At 44.8% G+C, this 22,511-nt stretch overlaps 1 protein-coding gene across 1 annotated transcript in view; it reads left to right on the top strand.

Annotated features, from left to right (window-relative positions):
• Positions 1–22,511, top strand: part of LOC133518252 (bridge-like lipid transfer protein family member 1) — a 101,927-nt gene that overhangs the window by 44,093 nt on the left and 35,323 nt on the right. The window contains 15 exon segments of the mRNA XM_061851884.1: positions 1,473–1,572; positions 2,303–2,520; positions 13,071–13,175; positions 13,536–13,643; positions 13,929–14,085; positions 14,635–14,751; positions 15,106–15,185; positions 15,311–15,534; positions 15,772–15,897; positions 18,910–19,046; positions 19,672–19,828; positions 19,877–20,203; positions 20,252–20,578; positions 20,627–20,930; positions 20,979–21,328. Of these exon segments, the coding sequence (XP_061707868.1) occupies positions 1,473–1,572; positions 2,303–2,520; positions 13,071–13,175; positions 13,536–13,643; positions 13,929–14,085; positions 14,635–14,751; positions 15,106–15,185; positions 15,311–15,534; positions 15,772–15,897; positions 18,910–19,046; positions 19,672–19,828; positions 19,877–20,203; positions 20,252–20,578; positions 20,627–20,930; positions 20,979–21,328 (2,837 nt within the window).

The following is a 22,511-nucleotide window of genomic DNA, read 5'->3' as shown; positions in this document are numbered from 1 at the left end:
GGATCTCCACTGGTACACACTATTGTAGTATAGTTCGAGCTGTCCAACCGCGTGCAGAACGTGCGCCCCGCCGAGCCGCACGCGCTCAGGCTATTCACCCGCGCTCAGGTACGCCCGGATCTCCACTGGTACACACTATTGTAGTATAGTTCGAGCTGTCCAACCGCGTGCAGAACGTGCGCCCCGCCGAGCCGCACGCGCTCAGGCTGTTCGCTCGCGCTCAGGTACGCCCGGATCTCCACTGGTACACACTATTGTAGTATAGTTCGAGCTGTCCAACCGCGTGCAGAACGTGCGCCCCGCCGAGCCGCACGCGCTCAGGCTGTTCGCCCGCGCTCAGGTACGCCCGGATCTCCACTGGTACACACTATTGTAGTATAGTTCGAGCTGTCCAACCGCGTGCAGAACGTGCGCCCCGCCGAGCCGCACGCGCTCAGGCTGTTCGCCCGCGCTCAGGTACGCCCGGATCTCCACTGGTACACACTATTGTAGTATAGTTCGAGCTGTCCAACCGCGTGCAGAACGTGCGCCCCGCCGAGCCGCACGCGCTCAGGCTGTTCGCGCGCGCTCAGGTACGCCCGGATCTCCACTGGTGCACACTATTGTAGTATAGTTCGAGCTGTCCAACCGCGTGCAGAACGTGCGCCCCGCCGAGCCGCACGCGCTCAGGCTGTTCGCCCGCGCTCAGGTACGCCCGGATCTCCACTGGTACACACTATTGTAGTATAGTTCGAGCTGTCCAACCGCGTGCAGAACGTGCGCCCCGCCGAGCCGCACGCGCTCAGGCTGTTCGCCCGCGCTCAGGTACGCCCGGATCTCCACTGGTACACACTATTGTAGTATAGTTGAGCTGTCCAACCGCGTGCAGAACGTGCGCCCCGCCGAGCCGCACGCGCTCAGGCTGTTCGCCCGCGCTCAGGTACGCCCGGATCTCCACTGGTACACACTATTGTAGTATAGTTCGAGCTGTCCAACCGCGTGCAGAACGTGCGCCCCGCCGAGCCGCACGCGCTCAGGCTGTTCGCCCGCGCTCAGGTACGCCCGGATCTCCACTGGTACACACTATTGTAGTATAGTTCGAGCTGTCCAACCGCGTGCAGAACGTGCGCCCCGCCGAGCCGCACGCGCTCAGGCTGTTCGCCCGCGCTCAGGTACACCCGGATCTCCACTGGGACACACTATTGAAGTATTGTTGGGGCATGCCCATTAAAGTGAAGCGAGCTTCAAACCTTAAACAAAAGAGCGACCTTTCATCTTAATGACCGGCGATGAATTTGTCACCCCTCTGGTGTTGCGGGTCCATGGGCGACGGTGATTACTTACCATTAGTTGATACTTCTGCTCGTTAGCCTCCTATGTCATAAGAAAATAGGAAAAGTTAATATTAAGTTTAAGTATTCAATTTATTCCACAAGTTGGTTGACCCTCCACGCGCGCGGTCCCTATAATACTAATTGTAGATCATTTACCAGGTGGATCTAAACTTGAGCTTGGGGCAGCTGATCCGCAACGCTATGTTTGAGGAGGCCGAGCCGGAGTTCCAGCAATATGCCTTCTTCAACACCAGGATAGGTACGTTCACATTTAATATCGGTACAAAAAACACTCATACACTTATTTACATTGTACTAGTTCATGGCCAAATCAGCTATTAAAATGACACTTACTATGATAAATACTAAAAATTATTAGTGCATTTCGTGTGTTCTCCACTCCACATGACTTAGGCGCGGACATCTGGACATCATTCACGTATGTGTTTGTCGAGAATGACTTATGTTGAACTAAGTAGGTATATTTTTATTATGAATCGCTGAAATACCATTTAAAAATAAAAAGGTGATAAGATAAGTGTTGTTTCTAAATCGGTTTCTTGACTATATGTTTTACATGTTGCTACAGTAACATAAAATAGAAGATCTAAAAACATGGCACTTGAAATACAACTGGCACTGAAACTAAACTGCTTAACGGACGAGCACTGACGAGCACTTGTTTACTGGCACAGATATTGAAAACAAAGACAAGAATAAAGCCATAGTTTTTGAATTTCAGAACTTGCCGAGGCATCTCAAGACCGTCAAGGTTTACATATTTATTATAGTTATTTAGTTTCAACCTACTTCCAGAAACCTCATTTATTTATTATCGTGTATATTGGGCGGTTTCAAGCACCAAAAAGTAAAATTATTTTTCTGTGATCAACTGGAGGTCTGTTATCATATATATTTTCAAATATATACATTACCCTCCTTTTTTAAAAACGTAAGTTCTAAAAATATAAATATGTTTGTCTCTTTAGCCATGCGCAACGCATTCCAAGACGAGATGGTGAGCGGCGAGGACAAGGAGGTGGTCCTCATCACGCTGAAGCGGCCGCTCATATACATACAGCCTGTGGCCGTGGACAGAGCGATCCTCGTGTGGCTCAACTACAAGAATGCTTATGAATATTGGAACGAGAAGAGACTCAACCTCAACAAGGAGGTGCTTACTGCGACTCAACAGGTCTTCGAGAAGGTTAGTCTAATGTAGTGTTACATACATAATAATATTGGAACGAGAAGAGACTAAACCTCAACAAGGAGGTGCTTACTGCGACTCAACAGGTCTTTGAGAAGGTTAAAGCATAGTTCATATAGAATTGGTACGCACTAGAAGATTGTTATTTTTTTAAGTTAATAAAATAAGAAAGTTATGAATGGTGAATTTTAAATAGTAATATATTTAGCTTTCAAATATGTATAAATTAAAAAAAAATCTCTGTTGTGTAAATAATTACGAACTGTTTTCATAATGTACCCCTGTCTTTTTCTGCACAACACTTTTGTCGACATTTTTGGGGTGTTGATTTCTTGTAGATCGCAATGAATTGATACCCTGGACAATTTGACTAATTTTATTTAATTTTTTTTCATGATTGCCCAGTAGATATTGATAGATTGAATTTGGGGACAGTTCGAAGGATTCATCTCGCGGGGTACGTAATTGGCCTGATTATTTAGCATACCATGCCAAAACTTTTTTTGAGTAGTGGCAGCTGGCTAAATCTGGCCAACATTTCACAGGACCGTTATGGGTTCTAATAAATGCCAATACTCATTTCTCTAAGCACTCTTTTAATATAAAGGTCCGATTTCATTGTTGACTATGTTATAAAACTTTTCGTCTTACAGCCGCAATTATAAATTCCTTGCCATATCATATGTTTTTTTGCGAACTTGTCAAGTTTCACGAACTTATATTTTTCGGGTAAATTACCTCTGTAGTGAGGGTTACGCTCCGCAGACGAAAACAACGTAAATATCTGAGTCGGTTTAATAACAAGAACTACTAATATAACTGAATGGACTTAAGACTAACGAAATTATCGTGACGTCAGCAGGCGTTTCGACCGAGACACCGTGCTGCTATCGGAATAGTTCGCAAGATTAATGTTGGAAGGTGTTCAATAGCTTGAATGCAGCCAACCAAGCACTAATCCGCTCCTAGCTTTTGACATCGATCGGTAATTTTGATAAATATGGAACCGGGAGCGATAGCAAGTAAAACGACCGTTTGCTTTGACGTCTGTTTTATTACTGGTCTTGTAGGTAGATCACAAAACTATAGCATACAGATCATATCCTCCACCATTAATTTTGGAACCTGTTAAACAAACAAACACGCTAATTAACAGGTGCTTAACTTAAAAATACTTCTTAAAATCTACGTTGACTCTGGGACGCAAGCGTCGTTGGGCGGACGGCAAATCCTCACTTTGATCAGCCGTGTTATCAAAACCGGCGGCTGCCTGCGGCAGAGACGGTGCCTCCGCTGGCGGTACATGAGGCATTTCTCGTTCACCCTCTGTGTCAGCGTCCTCACAGTCATTCCACTCCTCCCTGCCCTCTGTTGATTCGTTATTCTCACTTAACAGAATTTCTGGGAGCTCTGTGCTCGGTCCAGGTTCAATGGTAGCCGAAGGTGGAGCAGGTGGGGGTGAAAATGATTGTGACTGTGACATAATGGTTTCACTAATTAAATCAGAATTTTGTTCTGTTTCCTGACGCTTAAATATTTGGTCGACATGACGAATACATTCGGTATTATAATCAGCTACAAATACTTTGTACATTCTACGGCCAATTGAATTTAGCACTTTTCCTTTTACCCAACTTTCTTTTCTATCAATATACCATCTAACCCATACTAAATCGCCGGTGCGAAATTCCCGACTAATATTAGAGGCTTCCTGCAAAAAAAATGTTGGGTCATTATCTTTTGGCAGTAGAAGGTCCAATCGTGTCCTTAATTCGCGACCAAACATTAATTTTGCAGGTGTCGCCCCAGTAGAAGTATGTACAGTATTTCGGTATGTAAACAAATATCCCCGCAAGGAGTCATGTACAGCTTGTACTGGCAAATTTTCTTTTAATATTGATTTTAAGATTTTTTTACAAATTTTTACACTTATTTCCGCTTGTCCATTACTACACGGGTGATAGATAGGAGACGTCATGTGCTTAATACCATTACTGGAACAAAATTCTCTGAATTCCGCGGAAGCAATTTTTACGTCATTGTCAGATACAAGCAAGTTAGGGATGCCAAAACATGAAAATATTTGCTTTAACTTGCCAATCAACGCTTTAGTTGCCGTTCCATTTTCCATATGACAACACTCTATCCACTTACTATACGCATCTACCAGAATCAAATACGTTCGAGAACCGATTACCATATAGTCGATATGAACGCGTTGGAAGGGTGCGCCCGGGCGCGGCCACGACGCGGGCGGCGCTCGCGCCGGCGCGGCGCGCATCGCGGCGCACGTCGCGCACGAGCCGGCCCTCTGTTCGATATCGTTATCTATACCTGGCCACCACATCCTACTTCGTGCATTACTTTTCATCTTTACAATTCCCAGATGAGAACTGTGCAATTCATCTAATATGCGTACCCTGAGTGCTGCGGGAACTACGACCTTGTGGCCCCGCAATAGGCACCCACTTTCATACTGTAAATCTGCCTTATTGCGGAAATAAGGAAGAATCGACATACATTTAATTTTCCTTGGCCACCCCCGTTGCATGTACTTAATAACGGTTTGTAATACGTTATCAGTTTCGGTCGCTTGCTGAATGTCTTTATGTAAAACAGCTGGTGAACATGAATTCAAAAACTTTAACGAGGAATAGGTATCATGCTCATGGTCACTTTTGCAACAAGTATCCGCTAACGGTGCGCGAGAAAAATAATCGGCCACTATATTGTTTTCGCCCGATGTATACTGCACATTGTAATTGTAAGCAGATAAAATTATTGCGTACCTTTGCAGCGCTGTCGTCATTGAAATTCCCGTTTTATTATTAAATATAGATATCAACGGCTTGTGGTCAGTTTTCAAAATAAACGGATCGCTTCGACCGTACAAATACTGGTGGAATTTTTTTACTCCAAATATTATAGCCGTCGCTTCTTTGTGAAGTTGACTATAATTTTTTTCACTAGCCGAAAGTGACCTTGACGCGAAGGCGAGCGGCCTCTCGACTCCGGTGACGTCACGTGAACTAAGTACCGCTCCTAAGCCTGAGGGTCCCGCATCTACCCCCAAAACGAGTTGAGCCGTGGGGTCAAAATGGGCCAGGACTCTCTCCGAAGCCAACTCACGTTTTACGCGTTGCGCAGCCTCTCGCTGACGCACACCCCACTCCCACTGAGCTTTCGCCCCGAGCAGATCGTATAACGGCCGCATAACACTAGACGCATTAGGGATGAAATTCCTATAATAATTAATCATCCCCACCAAACGCCTAACCTCTGCCACATTAGTAGGATCAGGCGAGTCCAATATGGCCTTGACTTTTGCGAAACTACTTTGCAAACCACTTTTACTAATTGAGTAGCCGAGATAAGTTACAGAGTCTTGGAAAAATTCGCACTTTTCTTTTTGCAATCTAAGCCCTGCTTCATTTAACCTATGCAATACTTTTTTTAACCGATCCAGATGTGTTATTTTATCGGGGCCGGTAACACAGATGTCGTCCAGCCAACAACTTACTCCGTCGATACCTGAAAGTAACATCTCCATAGACTTCTGAAATATAGCAGGCGCATTGGCTAATCCATACACAAGACGAGTGTACAGATCAAATTTGCATCTCGGAGGTCATGTTTCTACGTCGACACATCGTTAGCGCGTTCTATCTCGGAGGTGGCGCCATCTCTTGACAAATTGGTGCACTACATTCCCCCCTATTTGGTTCCGAGATGCCCCAACGAGGGTAACTCACTGTTTCTTCGGTCGGCCACGACCCCGGGTGGGACGATCCGGCTGGGGTGCCTTACGTGGTCGACCTCGTTTCCTCAAAGGTTGGGCGGGAGTAGGTAACTCATTGGTTGGGCCAGTGTACGGTGTCAGCGCTGAAGCATGGTAGATTCCGAGGCATACACCAGGGTTTGATGGGTCTGCGACTGCATATGAAGAGGGTCCGTGCTGTTTGGTGATTTTATACGGGCCGTCTCTCTTCGGGGCAAATTTGGCGCTGATGCCTTTGTTGGCGGAACTCAGTGGGTGTAACGACACCATAACCATGTTACCTTCAACATAGTCTGGTCTAATCTTGCGGGATTGGTCCGCCAGTTGTTTTCTCTTTTCTTCTTCTATCTCTTGCACTTCTCTAGTTTTCTCTATTGTGTCTACTAGTTGCAACAACTTCGGCGTTATCTCTGGTATGAAGTTTTCCGAGAGTACTATTTGCCGAAAGTCATTGTAGTTGTCATCAATCGTTCTCAGTTGTCGCCCGAAAGTTATGTAGGCTGGAGTGAGAGACGTCGATTTGCAGACTGCGGTGTTCATGGCGAACCTGATGCTTGGGAGGTGTTCTGGCCACTCCCTATGGTTTTGTCCAATAATGATTGCTAATTGCGTCTTTAGATCCCGATTCTTTCTTTCTACGGGGTTTGCCTCGGGGTGATATACTGGCGTATAGGCATGCTTGATCTTTAAGCAGAAGGAAACTTGTTGCATTATGGCACTGACGAACTGCGGCCCGTTGTCGCTGATCATCCTTCTAGGGAACCCGTACCGAAGGAAGACTTCGTTTATTAAAATCATCGCACATCTTTCCGCTGTGGCATCTTCCAAGGCGAAGAGTTCTACCCAACGAGAGTTTATGTCTTCGATGATTAAGATCCAGGTTTTATTGTCAGACGATGGAGGTAATGGCCCAAAGAGGTCAAACGAGATCACTTCGAATCGCTGACTTAGCGCATGAGTCTGTAGAAGTCCAGCCGGTTTATGGTTAGAAGGCTTGTATCGTTGGCATTTGATGCAGAGTTTAACGTAACTCTCAATGTACTTCCGCATGCCAATCCAATAGTATCTACGTGATATGGCCTGAAACGTCTTATCAGCACCATAATGTCCCGCTTTAGGATCATCATGATAGATGGCCAACACATTGGCCCATTCGTGTTCCGGTACAGCTAGTTGTGCCTCATCCGAATTGGAATCTAATTTGTGACGATACAGAAGGCCGTCGTTCATCAAGTAGCCCTTGCTACTCCAATATATGGCGTTTTCATTGCCTTGGGTGTCCTCCAATGCTTGAATTATTTTTGCCAGTCTCTCATCCTTCAATTGTTCAGACCTTATTTCAGCAGGGCTGCGTGGTCGCAAGTCGACCGTGACCATACACACGCCGCATTCAGTTTGGGTGTCCTCCGTGCATGGTGGCCTCGATAAGGTGTCTGCTACAACATTGATTCGTCCTGGGATGTATTTAACGAGGATATCTTGAGCCTGCCGCTGTAGAGCCCATCGAGCGAGTCTACCGGTCGGAGATTTCAACTTCATCAGCCACTGTAAGGCCTGATGATCGGTGACAATTGTAATAGGGGCACCCTCAATATAACCCGCGAACTTCTTGATGGCCCACACGACTGCGAGCGCTTCTTTCTCTGTTGTCGAGTAGTTTCGTTCCGCCGATGTTAGAAGTCTACTCGCGTATTCAATTGGGTGTTCTTCTTCCTTTTCACCTTGTACGAGTACCGCACCCAGTGCATAATTACTCGCATCCGTCTTGATAGTATAACCTTTGGTAAAGTCTGCTTGCCCAAGTATTGGGGTTGAAGTGAGATGGTTTTTCAACTCTTTGTACGCTTTCTCTTGTTCAGGACCCCACGTCCACAGAGCGTTCTTTTTGGTGAGTTTCGTGAGTGGCTCGGCGATGTTGGAGAAGTTTCTTATGAACCGCCGATACCAGGAACAGGTCTGCAGGAAAGACATCAGATGTTTCACGTTGGTCGGGGGAGGTCGATTTAAAATAGCCGACACTTTCTCAGGATCAACTTGCAGACCTGCGGGGGTAATCAGGTGACCCAAGTATTTTACGCTGGTGCAAACAAAGCGACACTTGTCTTTGTTGACAACGAAGTTGTACTCCCTCATCTTGGTGAAAACATCTCTTAGATCAGACAGATGCTGTTCAAATGTCGTGGAGAAGATGATCAAGTCGTCTAAGTATGCAAGTAGCTTGATATGGCCTAGACTAACACGGAATCTGTCTATTAACCTCTGAAAAGTCGACGGAGCATTCCGAAGTCCGAAAGGCATTCTTAGGAACTTGTAAATTCCGAAAGGCGTTATAAAAGCAGTCTTTGCTTGGTCACAATCTCGTACGCGTATTTGCATTACCCAGCCTTTAAATCTAAAGCTGACATGTAAGCCGTGGACTTTGCTTCATGTAGTAGGTCGTCGATGCGAGGGATTGGATATGTGTCCGGCACTGTAATGGGATTTAACCTTCGGTAATCTACGCAGACTCGTACTTCCCCATTTGGCTTCGGGACCATTACAACTGGCGCGGCCCACGGAGATTTACAAGGTACGATCACTTTGTCCGCTAACATCTTGTCGATTTCAGTTTTCAACATTTGTTTCCTTTGTTCGGACAGTCTATAGGGAGGGACAGATATGGGTAGATGATTCTGTGTATCTATTATGTGTTCCACGTCATTCACTGGATTGCCATTCGATTCGAATATGTCTTTGAACTTCTGCAGCAAACCGTCGAGTTGTGCTGCTTGTACTTCGTCCATAGTTGTGGATACATCTATGGCGCATAGGCCGACATCACCAAAGAGCGTGGCCGCGTGCGGAGATAAGTTGTACTCGGCTTCCTCAATATTCTGGATGGCATCTCGCATCATGTATTCCATTCTTGGTGAATATCCGTCGAAAAGAAGTTTGTCTTGAGAGCAGTTAATTTTCGAAGGCAATGCGGCTCCTTCAGCCTTTGTAGACTCTGCTTCACCAGCAGCAATTGCTTGCCTTAACGGTCTCTTCCCTCGTTCCATATCAATAGGAGCAACTACGATTTTAGGAGCAACTGCGGTTTTGGGAGCAACGACTATTTTAGGAGCAACTGGGACTTTAGAAGCGGTCGCGTCTGGTTGTGTAAACATAATGAACCTCTCTTGGTACAGCTCAAACTCCTGTTGTGGTTGGTCTATGTAGCTCCACGTGAATTGTGCGATATTCAAAATGATGCCAGCCTTTTGCATAAGGTCGATTCCTAGCAACGTCCGGTTGTCATGGGACTGTTGTAGTACGATGAAAGGGGCGTGTAAGCGACGCTCACCAAGGTCAACCTTAGCCTCGAAAACTAGTACTCTTTGCAATCTTGGGTGCCCATCTGCCAAGGTCACTGTTGCCATTTCTTCGTAGAAAATCTGTCCACGTGCCTTTAACAACTCGTATAGTTCCAATGATGCAACGCTAATCTTAGCTCCAGTGTCCACATAGGCTTTACCTTTAACGCCATTGACCTCGAGAAACACCATTGGTCGAGACCGCATCTCTAATTGTATATTTATAGCACAAAATCCTAATGTGCCTTTCTTCTCAAGCGTATCACTGGGCTTGTTAGAGCATATCTTGCAGTTACTGCGATAAACCCCTGGTGCACCACATCCATAACAGGAGAACTTCACATCACTTGATGTTGGCAGGACCGTATCCGTTTGTCCATTGCCAGCTTCCATTGTCTTTTTACGCTTTCTACACTCTTCTATGACATGACCTAGCTTTTTGCAGAAATTACATCGAGACGCTTTCTTCGCACGCGTTGGGACCGAAGTGTCTGATTTGGACGCCTCTGCAGTTTTATCGCTGCTTTCTTTCCTCCCTTCCCCCAGAGCTTTCTCTTTTAGTAAGGCTTCAGCGCTGCGTGCCTGCTTTAGAAGGTCATCAAAATCCTTAACTTTCTCTATAGGGACTTTCTCCCTAATTTTAAGATTTAATAGCCCATAAGTAATGTTAAGCTGCTGCTTTTGATTAAGAACTTCATCGCTGGGAAGTTCGGAGAACAGCATTCTCTTCTTTGTAACAAAATCGTCCGTAGAGACTTCTGGACCTTGCCTGGTCCCGCAAGCTTCCAAATAAATTTCATATACGGGTTTCTTTGGAGCGAACGTGTTTCTTAGTGCATCTTCAAATGTAGCCCATGTGGTGATAATGTTTTTGGTTCCTTGCCACCACACTGCAGCCTCGTCTCGCAGGATTAAAGGTAGACCAGCTAGTGCGTCGCTATCGTTAATGTTCTCAAGCTTCTTGAAAACTTGCACCGCCGTGAGAAAAGCTTCCACTGTCTCTCTATCCTTTCGACCGTTATAAGTAGCTTTGCATGACGTCATACTGCCTTTCCGACTACTTCCTATGCTGGCCAAGAGTTGCTGGAACTGCTCCTGAGTTAGATTGACAGACATCTTGTTTTCACTTTTCCTCTGGAGAGCTTTCACAGGATATGTTGTTTTCCTTCCGAGTCGTGTAACCACGTATTTGGGTTCGTTCGAGCCCGAGTTGGACGCCACTGTAGTGAGGGTTACGCTCCGCAGACGAAAACAACGTAAATATCTGAGTCGGTTTAATAACAAGAACTACTAATATAACTGAATGGACTTAAGACTAACGAAACTATCGTGACGTCAGCAGGCGTTTCGACCGAGACACCGTGCTGCTATCGGAATAGTTCGCAAGATTAATGTTGGAAGGTGTTCAATAGCTTGAATGCAGCCAACCAAGCACTAATCCGCTCCTAGCTTTTGACATCGATCGGTAATTTGCATCTCGGAGGTCATGTTTCTACGTCGACACATCGTTAGCGCGTTCTATCTCGGAGGTGGCGCCATCTCTTGACAAATTGGTGCACTACACCTCTATTATTGGCCATATAAAACTTCGAACCGAGTAGTTGATTAAAATCGAGTTTTACATACGTCTTGTCGACCAACAATAAGCAACCTTCGAATTTTGTCAATACTGGGTCGTACAATAGTCGAGCTAGTGTTTTAGCTTGTCGGATTTGTTGAACAGTCCGATTTGGCTGTTTTATTGATCGATAGCTCCTGTAGCCACCTCTGAGGTGAATCATCTTTATCTTTCTAGAAGTTTCTTTGAATTTTTGGGATAAATCGTAATTAGACCGTCCTGAATTTTGTTTGAGTGACCTTGGGACTTTTTTCCCAAAATCTTGTTATTTGTCCCACACCTCCGATTAGTTTGTGTTTTCCTGTCGGCTGATAGAGTCTCCTTGTAACGTTTTATGACCTTACAAATACTAGCTTTTAGCATCTTAAGCGACTTAGCTGTCTTTGTCCGGGATCGATAAGAATTTGCGAAGTATTTGTGCACGATCAATCTCCTGTTCTCAATTTTCATGGTCGAAAACTTTAAAATGCATAAAGCTAGGAAAATAATATTTTCACCATTAATACTTTGAAGGTTGGTGATTGAACTGTTATTGTAATTTTTTTTCCCGCCATGGAATTATTATTTTTTAAACATTGCTAATTATGTGCCAATTCTATATGAACTATGCTTTAGTCTAATGTAGTGTTACATACATAATAATATTGGAACGAAAAGAGACTCAACCTCAACAAGGAGGTGCTTACTGCGACTCAACAGGTCTTCGAGAAGGTTAGTCTAATGTAGTGTTACATACATAATAATATTGGAACGAGAAGAGACTAAACCTCAACAAGCAGGTGCTTACTGCGCTGCGACTCAACAGGTCTTCAAGAATGTTAGTCTAGTGTAGAATTGTGCCATTTTCGAGAACATTCTCCGTTTACAATGGGGAAAATCTCGAACGAGAAAGTCTCCCATACAAAACGAAGCAAGTTCTCGAGAAAGCCACAACTCAAGTGACATATTTGTGATAGTATATCGGGTCATTTTAGTGTGGTTGAACTATAAGAACGTCTAATATAGGAGCGGATCCATATCAGGATTTCTAACGTTTTTTCTGCTATTTTTGCAGTCCCTAATACTTTTTCCATAATGATCATTTCAACAACAACATCATCATCATCAACATTTATTCAGCAAATAGGCCACAAGGGCACTTTTACACGTCAACATGGAATTTACATACTAGCATAAAAACTTTTTACAAAAAAAAGTAAACCGACTTCAAAAAGGATAAAATAAAATATTATGGAAGACATCGCTGTTTACCGATAAGTCCGTCTGTTGTTACCTACCAATGTATATATTTTCTCAATTTCTGTATCTGTTTTTTTATGTAGTGTGCAAGTTTGGTTTCGTAGGGGACGCAGTTCTAACCTAACCTAACCCACTTTTCTGGCAACTGTTCGTTTTTGCGGAGGTCGCAGTTGTAACCTAATTTCACATTTCTGCTAACAGTTCGTGATCGTGGAACCATAGGACAAAATGTTATGGAATGTGATTTTAGATCAAAATTTTAAATGAAAACTGGTGGTATGGCCTTATAGCTCGTAAAATTATGATAGTTATGGCAAGAACGTTTAGGACGAGGGAGACCCTCTAAGGGAGTCATATCGGGATTCCTAGTTTTATCCTCTATTTTTGCATTCATAATACTTTTTGCCGTAACGATCAGTACTGAAACATTGAGCAACTTAAGTACAATAAGGACGTACTCACAGCGAATAAACATGTCTTTGAGAAGTGAAGTACAAAATGAGCTAACATTTTCTGCATTTTTAGGGCAAAGGTCAATATCTCGAGTTATAAATCTGCGTCTACTCGTATTTCGCAGGTCCAACTGACATCCCAAATAACGGCACCGCACGTCAGCACCCTGTTCCTGCAGCTCAACGTTGACGACATCGGGATATGCATACCTCTCAACCAACCCCCTGTGGTAAGTCAATGTTATGAACATAAAAAAAATACCTACTTTTATGTTATTCAAAAAGAGTGGAAGAATGTGATTTTGAGTTTTTTACTTGCGTGTCTCAGTGCGAATTCAGACTTCGATTTCCTATTTCATTTTCCTGATTTCGAAACAAAATACAAACGTCTTCAATTTTCGTAAGCCCTGAAAGTTTTGTGTTTGCGATTACGAATAAATTATTTATATTCTATTCTTAAACCGGCACAGGTTTTGGACGATTTAAGTCGCGACTGGACTCCAGTATTCTTTATTTTTGAGTAAAAAAGAGACAATTTTTTAACGAATTCAAAATTTGTAAGAAGTTGGTATTTTGTTTATATGTTGTAGGCCACGTGGGGCCGCAGCGTGTACGAGTGCGAGTCGCGCGGCGCGGTGGTGGTGACGCTGGAGAGCACCAGCATCTCCGCCTGCTCGTCCGGCTCCCTCGTCAGCAAGGTACTGTTATGTATGTAGCAGCAGCGGCAGTGGCTCATGCGTGACCCGAGGTAAAGTTCGTGGGTAGTTCAGTCATCATGCCTTGATGAATCATATGCGCTATTATAAATGTGTTATTAAATTTCGCTTTAATCGCGCGTGCTAAACTAAACATGTCATGTCTTTCTGCGATCGAAATTATCGCCACATTCGAAATGTCAGGTTTAATGTGAGCTTACGCGATTTTACTCTGTTAAGTTCAATAACTTTGAATAATTAGTAAAATGATGTTATTTTTGCCTACAGGGTCGTTTCGTAGGCCTCTGCTTGCGTTTCGCGGACGACTTCGAGACGTCCCTCGACGACTGGAAGCCGGACCCCGACCAGAGCGCCATCAACGTGTGCTGCGTCTCGGAGGGCACGTACGAGGTGTGCAGCCGCACCACCGCCTCCAAACACAACGGTCAGTACATGTACTGTAGGGCACGTGTCCAGCCTGCTGACCCCGACCAGAGCGCCATCATCAGCGTACATGAATGTCGTTCAAAACTTCCATTGCTGTTGTGCGTGCCTGTAGGCGCTTTGAGAGGGAGATGGTTCGAAGTGACAAACCAGGCATAAATATTATTTGTCAGTTGGATTCGTTTTACTGCAACGTCATTTTTGTTAAGATGTGTGCGTTAAACTATTCAATACGAGTGAAATACAAATCACCATTCTCTTCACTCATTTTTTCGGTTGCGTAACTCATATACATACACAATGTAACAAAAATTGTGGGGATCCGTTTAAGTGCATAAAAAAAGAAGATAAAAATTTTGAACGCGTAAAATTTTTCGCCTTTTGTTTGTGTGGCAAAAAAAAAACATAATACATAGGTAACAATAACAACACAACATACTTATCAGATAACAGATGGATAACAGTGCGTTAGAATTAAACCAGTCTTAAATGTTTTTACGCTCAGAGCTAAACATGTCGTTTAGTGTTAATAGCTTATCACTTGCTGCAGAAAACGCGAAGTGGTTTCTGAACGTATCCTGGCAGATGGAGGGCGTGGACATCCACCTCGACGTGAACGTCGGCAAGCAGCTCTCCGCTCTGGGCCACACGCTGACCATGCTTACAGGTATCGTCCTTGACTTCACTATTCTTATTATACCCTAACAATCATTTATTTGGCTTTCACATCTTGAGGAATTTCAGCGGCAATTCGATTACAGACGTTGAAAGTCATCGAATGTCACCATGTAAACAAGAAGAAAATATCTCGTAATTATAAACGATTTGAACGAAAATCATTTCATTTTCAATCTGTTGTCAGAGATACAAAAAAAATATTTTGAATAGAATAAAACATTTACATCAATATAATGATCAAGGATCGCGTTCGCGTTGCATTCTAATAATAAGCTGCTTATCTCGGCCAAATAAAACCTTTTTTGGCTTAGTACCGCTACTGTACTGATTGTGTTGTTGTCAGGTTTCGAAGAAGAAGATCCTCTCAAAATGGACTATGAAAGCGATTTGGACGACGAGGCAGACAATAGCAAAGATTCACAGGTATGCAAAACAAAAGAGGGTCGATTGCATGTTTGTTTAAAAAACGGATTGAAGATAATACTTTTTCAATGCAGTTCCCACGTATTAAAATTAGAATTAAAACAACAATAAAATATCACGTACAGGAGAGCATAATCCTCCGGCGGAAATACACCGACCACCTCCCGGCCTTCGTGTTCGACAACACCATCGACGCCAAGAAGCGCTCCAAGCTCATCGAGAAGGAGATGAACGAGCAGGCCAAGATCATCAACGATCTGAGGACGCTGGGGGCCAGCCACAGCACCATCGAGTACGAGATGAAGAGGCTGCACGACCTCGAGGCGCTGGTCTTCAAGGACTTCAGGCGGTAAGATCATCAGGAGATGAACAGCACGCCAAGATCTGAGGACTCTGGTGCCAGCCACAGCACCATCGAGTAATAACTGTAGTAGTGGTAAATAACAAACGAAAAATAACTGGCAATTTGACGTAATAAAGCGCAGTTTTTTATGTTCCAACGTGTGAAATGTTAGGTCAAGTTGTTCAGTAGTTGTGTGAACGGTACCTGTACAAAGTTCAGAAGCGAAGTGGTGTATGTTCGCAGAGACATGATCCAGAAGCTGCGCCGCCAGAGCGTGCGCGCCAGCACCATCACCAAGGGCAAGCTGGGGCTCGGCTCCAACCGCTCGCGCTCCTTCGTGGCGCCCGAGCCGCCCGTGGACTTCCTGGAGTACGTAGCCTGCACACGCCTGCTATCAAAAAGAACCGACATCAGAGACCAGTGTCTCATTATTTGACGGTCTTCACCAACAGTTCCACTACACTCATTTTAGGTTTCCGAGAGCAGATCACGAGTACCAATTAATACCATTATGCCCAAATATTAAATGTCCTTGTTTTCTCGAGGATCTAATCAGATCCGGACATGATGACGATAGGATCAACATTGAATTATACCCGAACAGTTAGATAAAGATAGTTTATTTTCCAAGTAAGCATATTAAAATGCGCTTATGAACGTCAAATAAACCTACGCCGGCTCTAAGCCTCCACCTTTGACCCGAGAAGATCTAAATCCATACTAAATTGTAGGTGGGTACCCCAATATGGGATCGACAGGAAACTCGTCGGAACACATCTTTTCAAAACATTACTTTTTTTTATTTATTACATCTTATAAATAACATGCATTAAATAAATAAAAATATACAATTGAAAATTAACGTGGCATTTAAAAAAATACAGTAGGTACTTTCATATACCTATAGAATGCGCTAGATTGCTAATGCAGGGCGTTATCGTTGTCAAACATCCCTATCCATGATATAATCGCTTATTTTATAGTATTCTCGCGAAATGAGTTTTTGCTTAACAACAGAATCTGTAAGCTCGGTGACATTTTTTGGTATCTTCTTATAGAATTTTATACAATTTCCCAAGAACGAGTTTCTTGTTTTAGCCAGTCTGTATGGTGTTACTTTAAGCTTTCCTGTGTTTCTTGTAGCCTTTGGCTTATCAACATTCGTTGGGAAATTGTGTAAGTTTTTCCTTACAAACATTATTATTTCAAATGTACATATAATGCGACGGCAGAGTTATAATATGTATTCATTAAATAATTATATTAGTGACTCACGCGACCCCAGCTTGTATACTGATCTAATTGCCCTTTTTTGAATCAATATCAGCAGCTGATCCCCACAAAATAAGACCATAATTATTTATACTGTTAAAGTAAGAGAAGTAACCTAACCGTGCCATCTCTACATTGGTAAGCTGCGTTATTCTCCTTGCTAAAATTATTTCTAGAAAAACAGTAGTCCTAACAAATTCTAAAGTTTGACCATTCAAATTAATAGTAAAGACTACATAATCAGTTGATGAGTTAGCTAGTGAGAACCGTATACATTTCGTTTTACTCGGATTCAGTACTAGATTATTCGCAGTAAACTAGTCGGATATAATGGATAGGGTATTGTTTGGTTCAACAAGCACACTATCTTTCTTATTAACTTTGAACAATAAAGTAGTGTCGTCAGCAAACATAACAATGCCTGGTCTTCGGCTTACCATATATGGTTGGTTATTGACATACACAAGAAATAAAAATGGGCCTAAAATAGATCCTTGGGGTACTCCCATGTCCACTGCTATTTCGGAAGATATTACTCCATTTATTGCTACCTTTTCACTTCTATGTACCAAATATGATCTTAATAAGATTTAATGCAAGACATTTAATACCATAACAATCAAGTTTGCTAATTAGAGTACCGTGGTCTACACAATCAAATGCTTAAGAGAGGTCGCAAAATACGCCATGTGACTCCTCCCATGCCTGCAAAATGAATTTAATTAAACTGGTACCAGCATTAGTAGTGGACCTGCTTTTCGTGAAGCCAAACTGCTGTGCGTGCTAAATTTTGTTAAAATGAAAGTGAGAAATCAACTGCATTAGCATTATTTTTTCGAATATTTTGCTTAACGCCGGTAGCACGATAATCTAGAAAAATTACAAGTAGCTTGTGGCACCCACGACATCCAGAATAGTTTCCAGTATCTTGACTGACACGCCCCATAAGTCCTCCGTCTTCTTTATCTTATTCCGTTTAAAAGACCTCAAATATCAAAAGGTGACACATGATGAAAATGAAAATTACTGATATTATCTATTTGTACATTTTGACGGAGAATGGATTCAGCTACTGAGGAAGAGGAAGCCAGATATCTAGTCGCTTTTCTAGGGATTTTAGCAAATAAGTTGTTAAATTCATTGTGTTAGTTACTAATTTATCTCCAATCTTCAAGGAAATTCCAGATTCACTTTTATTTCGTTGGTCAGTCTCAGTATTCATTATTTTTCAGACTGCATTGGCCTTATTTTGTGAGGATTTAATTTTATCATTTAAGTATGCTGCTTTCACCTCAATGCATACTTTTTTAAATTGCTTACAATAGTTCCTCGCGTACTGGTGGAACCGTTCGTCGGTGGTGTAAGACCTCCTGTCATAAAGTTGGTATAAATGATCTCTATTTTTCCGGATGCCAGTAGTTCCCCACTCATTAAATGAAAGTTTACTAGTGACTTTAATTTGCTTCTTACTGCAAGTCTTGTCCAATTCCTTACATACGGTATTATGAAGCATCTTGAATAGTATATCGGATCATTCGAATCTATCTGTGAATTAATCATAGTAACTGCTAAATTCGATTTCAGTCGTTCTAGTCTACTTTTACTTAGAGGCCTTACTTCTATGACGCGCTCAGAGCGTTTGTTTTTGCTAGGGAATTTAAGTATCTGAGCCTTGTGATCCGAACGAACTCCAATCAAAATGCTTTTTTCTAGATGAACACAGTTTAACCAGATATTGTCTATGCATGTGGCAGAGGTAGGTGTTACCCTGGTAGGTTCTTCAATAATAAAGTTACAATCAAATGACTTAAATAGAGCAATAAGCTGATCTCTTTCAACCGATTTTGACAAAATAATCAATGTTTAAATCACCAAGACTACAATTGATTTCTTATTTTTTGTAGATTTCCTAAAGACATCCTCCATAATACTTGAAAAAGATGTCAAATTGCATGAAGGGGGTTTATAGACGCCAATTATTAGATACTGATCGGTCTCTGCAGAAGCAATCTCGCATACGCGGTCAACAGAGCAGCCGGAAAGGTCCTTACGTTCTTTAAAAATTAAGCCATTCTTTAGGAAAAGTCTGATGACTTGTTAATTTTCCAGGATGGATGAGCCGAATCTGATGACGGGCAACGTCGGCGACTCCGGGGAGACTCTCCTCCTTGGCGACGAGGACAACCGGCTGGCTGACATCATTGAGGGAGGCAGCTGGAGCTCCATGGAGAGCGAACCACTCACGGGTATGTTGGGGACCCGGGGTAAGCTGGACTAGGGGAGACTGCTGGGCGGGTACAACCGGCTGACATCATAGAGGTGGCTGGGGCTCCATGGAAAGCGAACTATTCACGGGTATGTTGGAATTTATAAAACATTTTCAAAAATTAGCACAACATACGCAAGTTTAACCTTCTCTAATTTCTCTTTACCTAAAGGTTTCGACACATTGACTCCGTGGAAGGTAGTACCATTTAAAATGTTAAAATGTACGTTGTATGACTTGCACGACAACTCAAAGTTGATTTTTCGTACAAGGACATTGTGCGATGTACTCCTCAATTAAGCTCTTCTAATGAAGAAACTCCAGGATAGTACTATTTTCCTTTTATTAACTTAATAACTAGATACAAGTAGCGTTGAAGTAAGATTGTACGGTGCAGTTTAATGTAGGTACGTGAAGCGGGGAGCCGTATGTGTGAGACGTCGTGTCGTCAACCGGTCTTCGCATGAGTACTTATGTTGCGCCAATAGACATTAAGCCTCATTAGGTTCCGTCAGAAGGATTCCGATACCATTTCGTGAGCTTTGTGATTTTGACTTTAGATCTTTTTGTGATCTTAGATCATAAAACTGTATTACGCTTATCAGGTCCATCGCGCTCAGCCTCGCTCCGAGGCCACACGAGCAGCGGAGCGCGCTCCGTGACGTTCCAACCTCCGCCCGTGCAGCGGCAGAGCTCGCTGCCCGCGCAGCCCGACCACTGGCCGGAGCACAGAGATCCTGTACAGCTGCGCCGCAGGGACGGGTGAGTGTGACACGAGGGTCCGTGACGTTCCAACCTCCGCCCGTGCAGCGGCAGAGCTCGCTGCCCGCGCAGCCCGACCACTGGCCGGAGCACAGAGATCCTGTACAGCTGCGCCGCAGGGACGGGTGAGTGTGACACGAGGGTCCGTGACGTTCCAACCTCCGCCCGTGCAGCGGCAGAGCTCGCTGCCCGCGCAGCCCGACCACTGGCCGGAGCACAGAGATCCTGTACAGCTGCGCCGCAGGGACGGGTGAGTGTGACACGAGGGTCCGTGACGTTCCAACCTCCGCCCGTGCAGCGGCAGAGCTCGCTGCCCGCGCAGCCCGACCACTGGCCGGAGCACAGAGATCCTGTACAGCTGCGCCGCAGGGACGGGTGAGTGTGACACGAGGGTCCGTGACGTTCCAACCTCCGCCCGTGCAGCGGCAGAGCTCGCTGCCCGCGCAGCCCGACCACTGGCCGGAGCACAGAGATCCTGTACAGCTGCGCCGCAGGGACGGGTGAGTGTGACACGAGGGTCCGTGACGTTCCAACCTCCGCCCGTGCAGCGGCAGAGCTCGCTGCCCGCGCAGCCCGACCACTGGCCGGAGCACAGAGATCCTGTACAGCTGCGCCGCAGGGACGGGTGAGTGTGACACGAGGGTCCGTGACGTTCCAACCTCCGCCCGTGCAGCGGCAGAGCTCGCTGCCCGCGCAGCCCGACCACTGGCCGGAGCACAGAGATCCTGTACAGCTGCGCCGCAGGGACGGGTGAGTGTGACACGAGGGTCCGTGACGTTCCAACCTCCGCCCGTGCAGCGGCAGAGCTCGCTGCCCGCGCAGCCCGACCACTGGCCGGAGCACAGAGATCCTGTACAGCTGCGCCGCAGGGACGGGTGAGTGTGACACGAGGGTCCGTGACGTTCCAACCTCCGCCCGTGCAGCGGCAGAGCTCGCTGCCCGCGCAGCCCGACCACTGGCCGGAGCACAGAGATCCTGTACAGCTGCGCCGCAGGGACGGGTGAGTGTGACACGAGGGTCCGTGACGTTCCAACCTCCGCCCGTGCAGCGGCAGAGCTCGCTGCCCGCGCAGCCCGACCACTGGCCGGAGCACAGAGATCCTGTACAGCTGCGCCGCAGGGACGGGTGAGTGTGACACGAGGGTCCGTGACGTTCCAACCTCCGCCCGTGCAGCGGCAGAGCTCGCTGCCCGCGCAGCCCGACCACTGGCCGGAGCACAGAGATCCTGTACAGCTGCGCCGCAGGGACGGGTGAGTGTGACACGAGGGTCCGTGACGTTCCAACCTCCGCCCGTGCAGCGGCAGAGCTCGCTGCCCGCGCAGCCCGACCACTGGCCGGAGCACAGAGATCCTGTACAGCTGCGCCGCAGGGACGGGTGAGTGTGACACGAGGGTCCGTGACGTTCCAACCTCCGCCCGTGCAGCGGCAGAGCTCGCTGCCCGCGCAGCCCGACCACTGGCCGGAGCACAGAGATCCTGTACAGCTGCGCCGCAGGGACGGGTGAGTGTGACACGAGGGTCCGTGACGTTCCAACCTCCGCCAAGTTTTGTTTACTGTTAGTTATTACATGTACCCCTAAAATACACTTTTTTATTTACTTATGTTCCTTGTTTACTTATGACTCTGTACAGTACCTGCGAAATTACCTTGAAAATGCAGATATACCTAATTTTGTCCTCCCTACTATTACACTCACAGACTTAACTCAAACCCTGAGGTCTATGTTGAGAGCTCGGACCACCCTAGATGTATATGACATATCTCTGAACCTACTCGATTGCATATGGCCGATTATTGCGGGGATACTATTAAAATTAATAAACACTATGTTCTCTTGCGGTGTGTACCCTGATGTACTGAAAAGCACCCGAGTATGTCCAGTTTATAAGGGAAAGGGCGAAAAAAGTTCTGTGGATAATTATAGACCAATAACTATTGTACCTAATATTTCAAAACTAATTGAATCAATATTATCAAAATGTTTAATGAACCATCTGGAGACAAATGACTTACTGACAGACAAACAATATGCATATAGGAAAAATAGGTCTACTACAACAGCTGCATTAAAAATACATGATTGCATAACAACAGCATTAGACATAAAGGACAAGGTGGCAGGGGTATTCTGTGACCTATCTAAAGCGTTTGATGTGATTAGTCATGACTTATTGCTAGAGAAGTTAAAGCACTACGGAATAAAAAATAATGTTCATAGGCTATTCACATCTTTCTTAGATAGCAGAAAACAGACAGTTGAGGTCAAAATTGAGGGTAAAAACCTTAAATCAATGGCAGGTAAACTAGAACTAGGAATACCTCAAGGTTCGTCACTCGGGAACACCTTGTTTTTGACGTTCATCAATGATCTTTCTGCTTCCGTTGCTGATGGTACAATGGTGCTGTTTGCCGATGACACCACTGTGATAGTAAATGCGCCCACATACCCACTGCTTGAACAAAAACTGTCACTGATATGCAGCCAACTACATGAGTGGTTCTCGTCAAACGGTCTCATCCTCAATGTTACGAAATCCAACGTGATGCTGTTTTCAACCGGAAATATCACAAATATCCCACAAATGCAGAGTCCGATGCCACGCTGCGACTCAACTAGATTCCTCGGATTCATAATGGACGCCAAACTAAACTGGAAAGCACACATAGACCAGTTGTGTGAAAG

This window comes from Cydia pomonella, chromosome 5, assembly GCF_033807575.1.
Source record: "Cydia pomonella isolate Wapato2018A chromosome 5, ilCydPomo1, whole genome shotgun sequence".
NCBI classification, from domain to species: domain Eukaryota; kingdom Metazoa; phylum Arthropoda; class Insecta; order Lepidoptera; family Tortricidae; genus Cydia; species Cydia pomonella.
This window is presented reverse-complemented; position numbering and strand designations above follow the sequence as displayed.